Source organism: Trichosurus vulpecula, chromosome 7 (genome assembly GCF_011100635.1).
Source record: "Trichosurus vulpecula isolate mTriVul1 chromosome 7, mTriVul1.pri, whole genome shotgun sequence".
Lineage (NCBI taxonomy): Eukaryota > Metazoa > Chordata > Mammalia > Diprotodontia > Phalangeridae > Trichosurus > Trichosurus vulpecula.
Window position 1 is genome coordinate 104,233,636 of NC_050579.1, and position 16,670 is coordinate 104,250,305.

The following is a 16,670-nucleotide window of genomic DNA, read 5'->3' on the forward strand; positions in this document are numbered from 1 at the left end:
TATCATTTCTTGAATTTTTTGGTCTGCAAACTACTTTGGTAGGACCAAAGGGTCACCCACCAAACCTGGTGACTACTTGCCACCATCAAACATTTACTATTCTCCATTTGGAACAGTTTGATCCTTATTGTTTCTTTCTGAGGTGGGATAATAGAAACTGAGAATGTGTTGAAGGCCACAAACACTTCACAGTTGATAGAATTCTTAATATTATAATAATTGCAGAAGAGAATCAGACTCATTTGTGATCTCACAGAATGTTAGAGGTAGAAAGGAACCATAAGGATCATCTACAACTGTGAAGTAAAAGGTTTTGTTTTATATTGAAGCAATTTCACATACAAGTGGAGAGGTGAGGGGAGATTTTTGTAGACAAGGGTACCCTCAAATATTACATTGGTGCTGATTAAGTCTTAATAGCATTTCTTCTTTGAAAACTATAAAATTCTTGACATGGTTACCACCATGTTCCCTTTCCTGTCTCACCATCACAGTTTGTAACCTGACATGACAAATCAGATAGAGAAGACAATGGCAGGGTGACCTCAAGAATAGAATGATTGACATATGAAACTGTTTATTTATTTTGGTTCTGATTTGTGCTTTTTGAAGTATAGGCAACTCCTGGGGTTCAAATACTGTCTGCCAATATAGATAGGCTACTGGTCTTAGACGTTTGCAAGCCACTCAGAGGTTAAGTGACTTGCCTCTGGACAAAACTACATCTGACCAAAAATTTATAAATTTATCTTCATGACTTAACATCTAATTATAATGCTGATAGGTAGCATTTATACAGTGCTCTAAAGTTTGCAAAGTATATATATTTCATTTGATGTATATGACAACTCATAGTTTGTTAACCATAGGAGAGACAAAACTATTTAATCCAGTGTGCCTCAAAAGGTGTTTTATGGAAAATTTCTCTTGATTGGAATTAGTCCAGTAGCCAGAATATAACTGCTCAAATTTTCAATTCTTTTCTGGATTTATGTTTTGATCCTTCATTGATTGGCAGAATAAAATGGCAAGACACTGCACTATAACTATTTGTTATCTGGGTAAAGTTGTGAATTCAGGCAAGTCACTTAACCTCTCTAGGCCTTGGATGTTTGTTTGTTTTTTCATCTCTAGGAAGATGGCCTAGATGATCTCCAAAGTACCTCCTAGCATTAAAACTATGATTCTAGTGTGGCGCTGTCTTTGTCCATAGTTTTTCGTAAACCAACTTCCATGCAAGTTTTATTGAATGAACTCTAGTCCTTTCTCTTATTATTCTAGTATCTTGGGAATTACTATTTTATCTCTGGAGCTGTTCATCTATTTTATTTGTCTACTAAAATAAAATACAAAGTTATACTACCTATTTCTTTCATAGCTTTCAGTGAAATTGGTTGAAAAATATTGACTCTTCAAAACGTTAATAATTTTTTTTCGTTTTCTCCTAGCGGAACCCCCCAATGGTGGTGGATGATCTTTTTGAAGACATGAAAGATGGGATTAAGCTACTGGCCCTCCTGGAGGTTTTATCAGGGCAGAAACTGGTAAGTGTTTTGCTTTGCTTTGTTTCTCTCTTTGACTCCAGCAAACAACAACAGCAACTAACTCCCCCCAACAAAAAAAAAATCTTTGACCAAATGTATTAGCTGAATCTTTAAGCCCAGCAGGTTTCTACTGTCTAATATAAAACTAGAGAAAAGAAAAGTCACTCTATTTCCTTAGCTTTACATGTGAAATTTCTTTTTTTTTTCAAGGAAAGTATAGGAGTGATAGAAGGAAAGAATTCAATTCTGTGAAGTAAGGATTTTTTAAGTGCCTGCTATGAGCCAGATACTGCGCTAGATAGGCTCTGGGGATATTGATAGAAGATAGTCCCTGCCTTCAAGAAGTTTATATTCTACTGTAGGAATTCAATGTGTATGTGGAAAGATGAGTAAGCACAGAATATTTATAAAATAAATAAAAAGTAGTATGGGGGGACAGAGGTTCCATTCTCAATGGAGAGATTAGGAAAAGAGAATTAAACACATTAATTTCACTCTCAGGCAGAACATAGTCACTAGACAACTGTCAATGACTCAGAGTAAGTCCCTTAAGCTCTCAGTACTCAAGGCCAATGGTTATTAACTCAAATAATGGCCCCTACAGGCAGTATGTTGATCTAGAAAACCACCAATTAACATTATCTGCATTGTATTATATTTTTATTCGTTATTTCCCAATTACATTTTAATCTGGTTCTGCCTACAATTTTTTTCTGATTGCTTACTCTTGAGCTTGAGGCCTCTGCCCTAGGCACCCCTCTAGGTCTATAACTTTCAGAGAAGATGATGACCTGTATTGGTATAGGAAGTTCCTCATGAGGAGCTCTCTAACTAAGAAAATCATAGGTCCAGTCCATAGTCCTATTACTAATTTTTGGGAAAGAAGCACTAACAACTTGGAGAATCAGGAAAGGCTTGCTCTTGATGGCAATTGAACTAAGCCTTCAAAGGATCTAGAGGTGTGAATGAGATATAAAGGGCTTGCATTCAAGGCTTAGGAGATGGCCTGTGCGAGGGCTGGATATAGGAGATGTAGTTACTGAACTCAGAACAGCAAAAAGGCTTATTTGGTTGGATTGTAGAATATGCGAGTATGAGTATGATGTAATAAGCTTGGAATGATAGTTTGATGCAAATTGGGAAGGGTTTTAGGTGACAAACAAAGGAGTTTGTATTTTATTCTAGAGGCTTCAGGAGATCATTGAAGTTTCTTAAGCAGGGGAGTGACATGGTCATATCCATGCTTAGAAAAGGAGATTGTTTTGGAGGAGAAAGAGACTGGAAGGCCAATTAGATTATTGCAACAGCATTATGAGAGGGGAAGAGAGTTTGAATGAAAAGGGGATGGACAAAAAATTGTCAACTGATGAGGAATGGAGCGTGATGTAGCAAGGATGACTAAAGTCACAAGTATCAGTGACTAGAATTGTGGCACCATTGACAGAAATAGGGGAATTGGGGAAAATAAGAGGTGTAAGGAAAGATGTTGGGTTCTATTTTGGACATATTAATTATGAAATATCTGTGGCCCATACAGATGAATATGTCCAAAGGACATTTAAAGATTCGGGATTGGGGCTGAGAGAAATAAAGTTTGGACATGTTGAGATGGGGATCATCTTCGTAGCAATGGTAGTTGAACCCATTGGGAGCCGATGGGATCACCAAGTGAGAACATGTCAAAAGAAAAGAGAAGAGATTTTAGGGCAGAGCCCTGGTTTTCACCCATTGATTGGGGACTAGACACAGAGGATGATCCAAGAAAATAGACTTGAAATGATTGGTTAGATAGGCAGGAGGAGAACTAGGAGAGAGCAATATTAGCAAAAACAAAGAAAAAAAGAGCATCTTAGAAGGTGTAGTCAACAGCGTCAAAAACTGCAGATAGATCAAGAAACATAAGGACTGAGAAGAGGGCTTTGTACTTAACAGTAAGAAGAGCACTGGTGATCCTGGAGAAAGTAGTATCAGTCAAGTGATACGATCAGCAGCCAGGCTTAAAGAGGTCAAGAAATGAATGAGAGATGAGAAAGTGGAGGCATTGATAATCCCCCAGCAGATAAGTTTTAAGCTTCATGGCTTCTGGTAGAAATATGCTATAAAGGCTGCTTGCCTGAACCCTGCTGACATATTTCAGGTCACATTTTTAGTTGGATGCATATTTATACATTATAACATCCATTTGACCATGCAGTAGTAAGATAAAGAAATTCATAGAATTATAGAATATCAGAGGTGGAAGGGGAATTTAAGGGTTATCTAACTCATATCTTGGACAGAAATTTTCTTTCTAACATCTCTTATCAGGCAGCTTCCACTTGAGAACCCCCAAGATGTTGAGAAATAATATCACATATCATGATATCTAATTCAATTTTGGGACACTTTTTTTCTGGTAACATCCTTTCCAATTCCCCTAACCAGAAAACAATGCCTTGTGAAAGAAAAAAAGAATAAAAAAGAAAGAGGAAAAAAAAAAACTATTTCAGCCAAACTGATCCACACATTGACTGAGTCTGGCAATATATGTGCAGTGTTATGCACTCATACTCTTCTATCTATGGAAGGAGGGAGGGCATGATATTTCTGATCGCTTTTTTGGGGCCAAACTTTTTCTTAATTATGCAATGTTCAATTTCCTTTTTTTTTGTCTTTTCACTTAAGTTGTTATTATCATCGTATTCTTGGTTCAGCATACTTCATTCTGCATCTAAGCCTTCTCACATTTCTCTGAATTCCTTATATTTATTGTTTCTTCGAGTGTAGTAGTTTTCCACAATAGTCTTATGCCGTAATTTGTTTAGCCATTCTTCCTGGCAAGGCAGCATACCTTCAAAATGTTAATATCAGGTCAGTCAGCTAGCAAGCATTTATTAGGCACTTAGCTATATGTAAAACACTGCTAAATGCTGGTCATATTAAGAAAAACAATAATCTTGCCCTCAAGGAGCTCACATTCTGATGAGGGATAAAACATGCAAATAGCTAGGAACAATATATACATACATACATACATACATACATATATACATACATACATACATATACATATACATATACATATACATATACATATATATATATATATATATATATATATGTATATAAATAATGTGGTGCAGTAGATAGAGTGTTGGACTTGGAATCAGGAAGACTCATCTTCCTAAGTTCAAATCTGGGCTCAGACACTTAGTGGCTGTGTGACCCTGGGCAAGTCACATAATCATGTTTTTGCCTCGATTTCCTCATCTATAAAATGAGCTGGAGAAGGAAATGGCAAACCACTCTAGTATCTTTTTGCCAAGAAAGATCACGAAGAGTCAGACATGATTGAAAAATGACTAAATGACAAATATCCACCCCAATACCTCACAGGAGTGATTCACAACCAATAGGACTCATGTCTTCTTCTTGTGATCAGTACTGCAAGTTCCTTATCCTGGAAGCACCCATGTATTCTCATAACTGTTTCCTGGAATATGAATCGCTGCTTCCTCCTCAAAGGGCCCATCTTTACTTACTATAGGCTAAAAAAAATTCATACCTAGTACATAGCTTTAGAGTCTTCATGGTCATTTTTCTTTTCTTCTCTGTGTTGTATGTTTCCAATTTCCAACTTGGATTCTCCTCTCCCTCCTTAAACTCTGTTCTCCCCATACCTCCTTTGAAGCACCCCTTTTCATTCCTTAAATTCTTCCAAGGAATATTTCATTTCTCCTAGTGAGTTAGAAAATAAAGAGCATTTCTGTAGTCCTTTAACTTCCTCTAGTTCAAAATGATCAAGGCCTTCTTTGTGTGTATTTGCACTGGCTTATTCCTCATAGCCATAGGAGAGAATGTTTTCTAAGTTATCAGGTAACAAAATATCTCTACTCCTTTGTTTGGGATAATCTAACAGCACCCTTAGAGAATGGGTAGTTTTTTACTTTATTATTATTCACTTGTCAAACAATAAACATGAACTTGCTCAGATACAAAGTCTAAAAAAAGAGAATTGTGATGTGAATCTCTATTATGTACGGCTTTTTAGAAACAAAATATGTATTAAATGTAATATGGTAATTCCCTGCTCATCTATATTCCTTCTGAACTTCCTTAGGGCCTCTGTTCATGTTGATGTTTTTACTACTGCAGCCTGAGCCTCTTTCATTTTAAAGTTTGTCTAGTTTTAAGTGTTATGAGAATGCATGAGCTAAAACATGTATAACATAAGCAGGTCAGCGCCAAGTTCTGCCTTATGACACCTTCAGTTTCTATGACTTTATTAACTCATAGAACCTCACAAGCATGGAGGCTTGAAATATGCTCATCTGTGACATGAGATTAGGGACAAGTGGAGAGATAGATGGGTGGCTAATAGGTAGATAGTTGACTAAATAGATATTTTAGCTAGCTAGACAGATGATAGATTGATAGATAAGTAGATAGATGCATATATATGTATATATACATATATGGTATCTTTGAGATTTTGATATTGAGATTGATGGATAAGCACAATATATACTTTTATATATATGTATATGTATTCATGTTTGTGTGTATGCATGTACATATGTGTTCTTTGAGATTCCAGAATATATTACCCTCGTATTTGTACACAAGCTGAAAAACTTCATTGAGTGTAATTCTAGTATTATTCTCTGTGCTATTCTTTTTCCAGTTGGAAAGAAAGGCTGGTGTGTGTGTGTGTGTGTGTGTGTGTGTGTGTGTGTGTGCCCGAGGGGAATGAATGTGATATATTTTATGTTTGTGTTTACACATATTTACATGTTTTACATTTTTGTAGCATCAATCACTACCAATGAAAAGACAGCTTGTTCAAAAGGATTTGTCTTATGGGAGCCACTGAGCCAATCAACATAAGAATATTGACAATAAGGACATAAAAACTCCCATTTTGGAGTGTATTTTAAATAATGAAAACATAGATTTGTTTGCTTAGGCTTATTGATTTCAGTGCTATGGAGTGGTAGATAATTTATGTTTACAAACTCTATGTAAATAATGTTATTATTACTTGGACAAAAAGGCTGAGGAGACAATCCTTAAACTAGTATACAGAATGGTAGAAACTAAATCCTGGGTTGGGAATTCTCTTTCTGATTTTACTCTTGTTTATCTAGCCACAGTTACATAACCATAATTACCGACATAATTTATTTTTAAAAGTTTTTTTTTTTTGCTTGAACAATATAGGTACTTGCTTAAACCTATAATTACTTTGGTAGTTAAATGAGATTTTACACACACACACACACACACACACACACACACACACACACAGCTGGATGGTACATTGGGAAGTGAGCAGGAAGACCTGAGTTAAAATCCTACTTCAGATACATACCAGTTGTGTTACCTTGGGCAAGTCACTTAATTTCCCGCAGCCTCAATTTCCTAGCTGTAGAATGGATATAGTACCTACCTCTCAGGGTTTTCTGTGAGGGTCACATGTGTATACACACACACACACACACACACACACACACACACACATAACTTTTTGAACCTTAAAGTGCTAAATAAATGCTAACTATTGTTATCCAAATCTTGGGAGTAGAAGGTTACATATTTAAAGAAGGAAGCAAACTTAGATAAAGAAACAGGCCCAGACAGGGGAAGTAACTTGGCCATAGTGACACAGAGAGTAAGTGACAGACCAAAATTCAAACTGGGCCCTCTGACTCCAAATACAGTTCTCTTTTGACTCTGCCACTAACTGCTCAAATTAATCAGTGAAGTGCCACTTCTCCAAATCATCTTATCCTATTTAGAAAACACTCTCATAGAAATGATTTTCCATGGTAATAGTAATAATAATTTATATAGCACTTTAAATTTTATAAACACATTGATTGTTTCCTTCTTTAAATCTGTAATCCTCTGATCCCAAGATTTTGATAACAAGTGTAAATCAGTTCAAAAACAGAAACATTTTTACAAATGTTTTAATGTTTTCAAGCCCTGCTCGAACACCATACCATTTCTGCTTCATGTTCTCCATTCTCAACATTTGTTAATTTTTTGTTGTCAGTTCCAGCATAGGCCCAGTAGCATGAACCGAGTCTAAAGGTTGTCAGACATGTAATGTGATCTTATTTTGCTTAAGTGATCCAATCCAAAAAACAAACATTGCTTGAATTAGAATCATGCCTTTGAGTAGAATAAATCCCTCTCCTGTCTAAGGCATTCGGTTATAATAATAGACTGGAGGGGACTTACAAACCACCTTCTTCAAACTTCCTCATTTTATATATGAGTTATTCAAGTGACCTGAGAAGGGTCACACCTACAATTAGTGTGTCTCATTCTGAAACAGAACCTGAGTCTTCTATCTCAATCCAAAAACTGTTGACACCACATCACAGAGTATGGAATCATTTTCTTTGTGTTTTTCAAGAATCTGGCTTACCCAAACTGAAATTATTAAAATATCTTAAATAAAACTTTGCAGTGCAGCTTTAACTTTTCTTATTTGTATGCATTTTATGGGTTCATCCTTTCATGTAAATTTTTGCAGTTACTGAGGAAGGACAGTAAGATTTACAGCCAAAAGGGGCATAGTACAATTGGAAGAGATAAATGAGCTGATGTGGGTTTTTGCTTCCCATTCTCTCTCTGCTGACCTCTGAATAAAAATATGCTGTCTGAGACATCCTTCCCATGTGCCTGCCCCTTTTTTTCAAAGGCCACTCATGAGGGAGGACATTTCGCTTAGAAACATTAAAATTTCATTGTGAATTCGAAATTATATGTTTTCAAGTGTTACATAATTATCTGCTGGGTAGAGCTATTTTAGGAACATAAGAACATAAGAATCACCACACTGGGTCAGCCCCACTGTCCATCCACTCCAATGTTCTGTATCTGACAGCAGCACCAGAGGATACATTATAGAAAGACATGGTTGTCCTTGACATCAGTTGTGATACAATAGGATATTCCTGCCAATATCCTAGTTCCTTTTAATAATTCATTATAAATTCATCATCTGTGGATTAATCTACAACTTTTGAAAGCAATTTCTATTTTTATTGTTGTTTTTAATGTCAGATTTTCTCAACACTTAAGTAAATCTAATTGGCTTTTCTGTTTACTAGTCCAAGAAAACTTTTTTTACCTCCCACCAGAATGATAATTATCTGTTTTCGCTTGTAAACGAACATAGGATGAGTAGGTTTGATTTTAGATTTCAAGATTGCTAAAGAATGTTATAAATTTTCCATTAATTTCTTTGGACTGGACTTGTAAATTCATTGACATAGGGCTCTTCCAGTGAGAAAATGCCCTTTATTAGTGTAGAGCAACACTTGCTTTAAGACTCAGAGCCTTAGACTTAGAAGAGAGTTGCTTGAGGCACTGATAGATCATATGGCCAGTTATATGTCAGAGGCAGGATGTCAGCTGGGTCTTCCTGACTCCAAGGCTAGCTGTCCTGATATTACACCAGAGCTCCTCTCATTGAAAAATTACATATAATCAGAACAATCTGAATAAGGATCAAGTATTGAGTCAATTATTATTTTAAAGTATTTGGAAAGTAAAAAAAGAAGCTATGAAATACTTTTATATTTTATCTCTCTCAGAGGAAACTGATATTTTTCCACAGAGGAATGAATCATATCTGCCTAAATGCTCTTTTCCCTCTTCTCATTGATCAAAGAATGGATAGTATGTGCCTCTAGGAAATTTCCATGAGTATTAAGGATCCTTTTTTTTTGTTCACCATTTCTTTTTATTGAAAATCTTTCAGAAAATCAGTGAAATGTTAGAGCCAAGGGGAGACTCTGTGCCTGTGGACATTAATCATTCATTCAAAATATTCATTTAATGTCTAAAATGTGCTGCTCTGAAGGGGTTACAAAGATGACTGAGCCATGTTCCTTACCTTTAAGGAGCTTATATTCCAATAAGAGAAATAAACCATGCATAGTACAGATATCTGTAATACATGATACATTCATAGCAAGTACCACAAGGAAGATATAGTTGAAAGATGAAAACCAAAGTCTCTACCTTCAGATGACATATGGTCTATGAAGTGAGAAAGAGAGATCATTTCTCTGGAAAGAGAAATGTAGAAAGCTTCAGAGTGTCTGACTTAGTTCTGGAGAGCCTACTTCTCGCAAGAACTTAGGGTGGGTATTGTCCTTGACTGAGAAGATATTCAAAAGGAAAATTGAGTTCTTTGCATGGGATGGTTATTAAAATCACTCTACATTTACAAAAATGTTGGAGGATTCTTTTAATGCATGGTCTCTGTTCTTATTGACTTTCCCTTTCTAAAGATGATGTGGTTATGTTGGGGAAGATCTTAGCATAAGGAAGATGGCACATTTTATATGATTTATAGGTCTTAGAACAGGAAATTTATCTAGTTAACAATTTGCTGTATCAGTCTGAGAGCTACCTTTGAAACAGCCCCTCTAAGTTAAAGGTAAGATTCTATCTTGTTGATTTGATTGAATCCCAACTCCTTAAGGGAAAAGAAGGACCACTGAGTCATAGACTACTTTTGATTTAGTTGTCATCTAAGTTAGTGGAGGGAATTTATAAATTGTGAGTTCCCCACATAGAAATGATATCCTATATCTATGTATGTATTCCTGGTAACTAGATACTAAATTTAGTTGTTTACACTATTATCCAAGAAGCCCAGCTGTTATAGGTTGGGAATGGTTTGGTAACCTTTTTTCTTTCTTTTTTTCTTTTGGAGGGGGGAAGGCAGTGCAATTGGGGTTAAGTGACTTGCCCAAGGTCACACAGCTAGTAAGTGTGTCAAGTGTCTGAGGCCAGATTTGAACTCAGGTCCCCCTGACTCCAGGGCCAGTGCTCTACTCACTGCCCCGCCCCCCAGCTGCCCCTTGGTAACCTTTTTTTAGCAAAAAGATGAATGCGTTTACAGAGGGGGATAAAAAAGTCTTAAATGCTAAATCTTTTCTTTCCCTAGGCCCTGGGGATGCAAAACCCAAAATTATACAGTCCCTGTCCTCGAAGGCATTACATTCTGTCAGGGGAGATAATTTGTACATGTATGTACATGTTTATGGAATAAATAACAAATACATGCAAGGTAATTTTAATAGTGGAGGTACTAAGAGTTCTCTCGGGTGGTAGTTCAAAGAGAATCAGGAAAGCTTCATGCAGAAGTTGGTGCTTGAGCTGATTCTTCAGGGAAATAAGATATTCTAATAGGCTGAAGTGAGGAAGCACTGTAATTAAGACAAGGACAAAGGAGAGAATGTATGAAGAACCATAAGAAGTTCTGTTTGAATAGATGATCCAACCTTCCTGCTTGAATTCCTTATCTCTTCCTTGTCTCTTACTACTATCTGATACAACTGACCATTTTCCCTCTTCACACACTCCTTACGGCTCCTAAATTCTGAAGGCTCATTGACCTGTTTAAGTGACTAAGTAGTGTTGTGGATAGAGTGCTTGACCTGGAGTCTGGAAGACCTGAGTTTGAATCCTGATTCAGACATACTCAAACACTATGATCCTGGGCAATTTACAACCTCACATCCTTAGTTTCCGCATCTGCAAAATGATGATAATAGTAGCACCTGCATCACAGAGCTGTTATGAGGATCAAATGAAATAGCATAAGTAAAGTGCTTGTCCAACCTTCAAACTCTATGTAAATAAATGCTTCCTATTAATAGTAACATATACCTAAGACCGTATATTCTCATTTTTACCCTGGCCATTTTCCATCTTGCCACTCCAACAGCTGCTGCTCCATCCACTAAGCTAGACCCAAAAGACCATGCCTTGCAAAAGCTAAGCCTCTCGCCTCTTGACTTCTTTGGATGATGAGTTCTCATCCTCACCTCAATGCTCTACCCTATGTCTGCTTCTTTCTTACTTTCTCTTGCTCTGAGAACTTTAATCAAATCAGCATTGGAACTAGATGTGTAAATGGATTTCCCTAATGTTGACTCACCATCTCTATGATTTCCCAGACCAAAACATCTCTCTTTGGCCATGACTCCCTACTAAATGTGTTGTCTCCTCGTTATAGTGTACATTTCCTCGGGGCAAAGAATGTCTCTCTATTGTATTTATATCTCCAGCACTAGTGTTTGGTGCATAGCAAATGCTCCATAAATTCTTCTTCATTCATTTAGAAGACAGGATGGGGTCATCTGTGCAATGGAGTAATAAAATATCATATTATCTAATCATTCTCTTTGCTTCTGGGAAAAGTTAACTTATAAAGGGAAAAAAATTACTCGTTAACATCTGTGGGATATGGTCACATTGTTGACTGAAAATGCAACAGAAATTCAGATCTAATTATAGAATCATCGATTTAGAGATAGAAGGTATCTTAGACACCATTGAATCAAACTACTCTGCTCATTTTCCAGAAACTGAGTCTGAGAGAGGGAAAATGACTAGCCCACTAGTCCAGGGTTACACAGCTAGTCTTTCTTTCTAGCATAATTTTTAAAAGGTTTCTAATAATAGAGAATATTGCAAAATTATTTTCCTGTTTCACCATTAAAATTAATGACACTGAGTTAGAACCTTATTAACCAAGTGTACTAATGATATTTATGCTAGGATGCCAATAAGAAATTAGCAGGGCATAATAGAGAGATTGCTGGACTTTTAGTCTGCATGACCTGGGTTTAAATTCTTCCTCACATACTTGCCCATTGTGTGACCCTGGGCTAGTCACTTAAGCTATCTGAGAATCAGTTTCCTCATCAGTAACATGAAGGAGTTTGATTAGGTGGGCTAGACAGCCTCGAAGAACCCTTCCAGCTCCAAATCTGTGACCCTCTCATCCTATTCCTTGGCTCATTAATTAATTCTACACTAATAACAACAAGGCTTAAATAACGTTTTCCACCTTTATAGACCCAGAAGGCAGGTAATGCAAGTATTACTATCTATCCCCATTCTGGATTGGGACAATGAAGTTTTGAGAGAATTCAAGTGACTTGCTAAGGTCAGAGCCTGGACTTGAATTTAGGTCTCCTGGCTCTATGTGCAGCACCTTTTAGGTTCATAGAATCACAGATATAGAGCTAAAGGGGACCTTAAAGGCCATCTAGATCAACACCCTTGTTATACGGAAGAGGAAACTAAGTATTGGAGTGGTTTAGTGGCTTGCTTAGGGTCACAAAACTGGTGTCAAAGGCAAGATTTGAACCCAGTTTTTTCTGGACTCAACTTCAGCACTCTGTCTATATGCCTGATTTCTGGGTATATTTTGATCCTTATGATACTTAGATGTTGGTGTGGCTGAAAAATTTATTGTAGGCATGCTTTCTGTGGCAGCTAGGTGGCCCAGTGGATATAGTGCCAAGCCCGAAGTTAGGAAGACTCATCTTCCTGAGTTCATATCTGGCGTCAGAAACTTACTAGCTCTATGACCCTGGGCAAGTCACTTAACCCTGTTTGGACCAGTTCCTTATCTGTTAAATGAGCTAGAGTAGGACATGGAAAACCACTCCATCATCTCTGCTAAGAAAATCCCAAATGGGGTGACAGAGTCAGACACAACTTAAATGATTGAACAACAACAACAAAAGGTGTGCTTTCTATAGTATGTATGTATTGGTGATCTCAGTTTTCTGGATAATAGGCATTTGTGCATCTTGTTTGTATGTTAAAGGGAGTCCTGTAATGAGAAAAGGGAATCAGAAAGCAAATAATAATAGATTGTGATCTTTTGATTTGTATTCTTTTTCAGCCATGTGAGCAAGGACGACACATGAAAAGAATTCACTCAGTGGCTAACATTGGTACTGCCCTTAAGTTTCTTGAAGGAAGGAGGGTAAGTAGGTAATGGGGAAAGAAATCTTTGGGTTTTTTGTTTGTTTCCCATTGCTTTTTTGAGTTTGGTTTATATTGGAATGTTTGGGACTAAAAAACCCAATTTATCAAAATTGACATTTAATATTATTAGAAATGAGAAACACCACAAGAAATCTCTATATAAGTCAAATAACAAGATGTTGTGATAATGATGATGATGATGAATGCTGAGCTTATTATTGAAGCATCATTTGATCTATTTGGTTTTCCCAATTTGGGAGCCAACTGAAATAATCAGTGATTTCTTTTACTTGCTAAAATATGCTGCTAGGCAAATATATAAAAAACAGTTGTACAGATGTTTACTTCAAAAGCTACTGAGACTTAGTGCAGTGATAAGGATTGTATCTCCATTAATAAGATATTTTGGATAAGGATGGTGTAAAGTAGCTGGGCATGCTTAGCTTTTATATAAGAAGGGTGGAGATGGTGAGGGGAATATGATAGCTGACTTCAAATATTTGAAAGGCTGTCAGGTCAAGGAATAACAAGACTTTTTCTGTTTGGTGTCTGAAATTTTAGCCAGAAGCAGTGGGTAGAATATGTAGGGGTCAATATGGGCTTGATATCAGGGAAAGGATGTCTTTAGAGATGATGGACTTCCTCTCCTTGAAGGTTTTCAAGCGGAGGCAGGATGACCACTTACTGGGTATATTATACTGGGGATTCTTCTCATGTGTAGGTTGGTCTAGATAGCTGCTGAGGTGATTCGCAATTCTTTGATTCAAGTGTCTCTCTGTAACATATAGAGTGCATAGGAAGAAAATAATTCTCCTTGTGCAGTATTGGTCAGTGGTCTTCAACCTCCACACATTCTGAAACCACCTCACAACTCATGCCCCACTCCATGGATCTTTTGACTGCAAATGGGGCAATGTTGATCTGGCCATTTAAAACATGGTGGCTTTCCTACTCTTTCTTTAAGTCAAATAAACCATGTGATGCTATAACATAAATATTCTGAGTCATTGTATAGTAGAAGGACCACTGGATTAGAAGTCAGAATAGCTGACTGAATATTAGCTCTGCTGCTTAACCACCAGTGTCACCTTGGTTTAGTTGATTAATTAGCCTCTTTGGGCCTCAGTTTCCTTATTTACTGAGAAGGGGTTAAACTGTCATTTTTGAGATCCTTTCTAGCTTGAAATTCCATAATACTAATAATTCTTATGTGGGAATACTTAGTATTAAAGATTTAATCATTAATTGCTCTGTGAGATTATTGATGATGTGGATGTTTTTATGCCACTTATTTGTGAGAACTATTGCCTGTACCTTTGAGCAATATTCTTTCTGCTGCCAGAAAAATCAATGTTCACAAGGTACATTTTCACAAAACAACCCCTAGGAATAAAAAAAAAAAACCTTATTTTATTTTTTTTCTTTTGCTGAAATGTAGGTCAAGTTCTTCATTAATTCTGGAGGAATATGTTTTTTGTTTTGTTTTGTTTTTGTATTTTACCACCAGATATGAAGTATTGTATCTGGGGCCTCAGCTGGCACCAGTTTCACACTACTTTCTTCTGACTTCTGACCTCCCAAAGTGCCTTAACTGTTCTAAATTCAAAGGAAAAAAATCTATTTGACTTATATTTTGTCGTCCTTATACTTGCTTCCTTCCATTTCCTGTTTTTATAGCTTTATTGAATATTAGACTGTAGGGAGAGAAACTATTTCTGTGGGCTTTTTTTCATCCATTTCTCCTAAAAGACTGCTTAGCTTTCTTCCTTATATCTTCTTTAAATTCCTATTCTCCCTTGATGTATTTTCAATGGATTTTTCCTTCTACTCATATACTTGGTAGCATATTTTAAGATTTAATATTTGATTCTAAAATTCATTTAATCTTTACATTGTATTGCACATGTTCTAAGAAATGGTGAGAGCATTATATTCTGTAGCCCTCTATTAGGGCAAGCTCTGTGGCTGCTTTTCATTCCACGATATTCCCCATTCCATTGTTTATTTGTCTGCTCAAAATGAGCTATATATCTGTATTTCTATAATATTAGTTCCTTTTTATGGGCTCAAAAATTTATTTCAAACATAATAGCTTGCATTTATATAACACTTTAAAGTTTACAATGTACTTTACGTATGTTATCTCATTTGATCCTCACAACAGCCTTAGGTGCTATTCTTATCTTCATTTTGCAGATGAAATAACCTAGGCTCAGAAACAGGAAGTGAATTGCCCAGGGTGACACAGCTGGAAGTCTAAGTAGGAAATGCCTGAGGCAGGACTTGAATGCTGGTCATTTGGCACAGCCATTTGAGCACAGGACTTGGAATCAAGAAGACTCATCTTCATTAGTTCAAATCTGTCCTAGGACATTTACTAGCGATTTTATCCTGGGCAAGCCACTTAACCCTATTTACCTCAGTTTCCTTATCTGTAAAAGAGATGGAGAAGGAAAGGGCAAACCACTCCAGTATTTTTGCCAGGAAAACCCCAAATGGGACCACAAACAGTCAGATATGATTGAAATGACTCAACAACAAAAATATCTCCAAGTCCAGCACCCTTTCCCCTATGTCCCCTAGCTTCCTCATATAGCCGTTTTATTCCAGTCTTTGAGTAAAAGATAAAATCCTGAAGTAAAGAAAATGCCCTCTTTTTCATTCAGACTCTTCTTAGGTCCTCTCCAGTGCAATGGGCTTATATTTCTATCTTATTAATAGATAAAATACTCTACCTTCATCACCTCTCTATTTCTGGTAATGGTTGGATCACATGGAAGAATAAAAATAAAATATTTTTAATTAAGTGCCTCTTGTTAAAGTACATCTTCTGGGGGAGATAGAGATCAGCATATTTTTTTTTGGAAAATTCTTGATATTTCATAAGAGTAGAATAATTTTAGTGGAATTTTGTTCCTTCCAATTACATTTAATTGGGCCAAAACTTCTAGTAGTATTTCTTCTAAAACTTGGAAATTCCAACAAAATTCATTAGTTGAATAAATGTCAGCCATGTAGTAAATAAGTATTTATTAATTGCTTACATTGTTCTAGGCACTATGCTAAGCCTTGGGTATACAGAAAGAGCCAAGAAACAATCTCTGCTTTCAAAGAGCTCACAATCTGAAGGGGGGGGGGTGCAGCAAGTAAATGCATATGGACAAATAATCTACATACAGAACAAATAGGAACTAATTAATAGGCAGAAGGCACTCAAATTAAGAGGGTTTGGGAAAAGTTTCCTGTGGAAGATGGGATTTTAGTTGGGACTTAAAGGAAGCTAAGGGAGCCAGAAAAGCGGAGATGAGGAGGGAGAACATTCCAGTCATG

General features: G+C 36.6%; 1 protein-coding gene across 1 annotated transcript in view; it reads left to right on the plus strand.

The window, feature by feature from the left end:
• SYNE1 (spectrin repeat containing nuclear envelope protein 1) overlaps window positions 1–16,670 on the plus strand; it is a 593,153-nt gene that overhangs the window by 120,457 nt on the left and 456,026 nt on the right. The window contains exons 3-4 of the mRNA XM_036766002.1: window positions 1,449–1,544; window positions 13,255–13,338. Of these exons, the coding sequence (XP_036621897.1) occupies window positions 1,449–1,544; window positions 13,255–13,338 (180 nt within the window). The remainder of the gene's footprint in view (window positions 1–1,448; window positions 1,545–13,254; window positions 13,339–16,670) is intronic.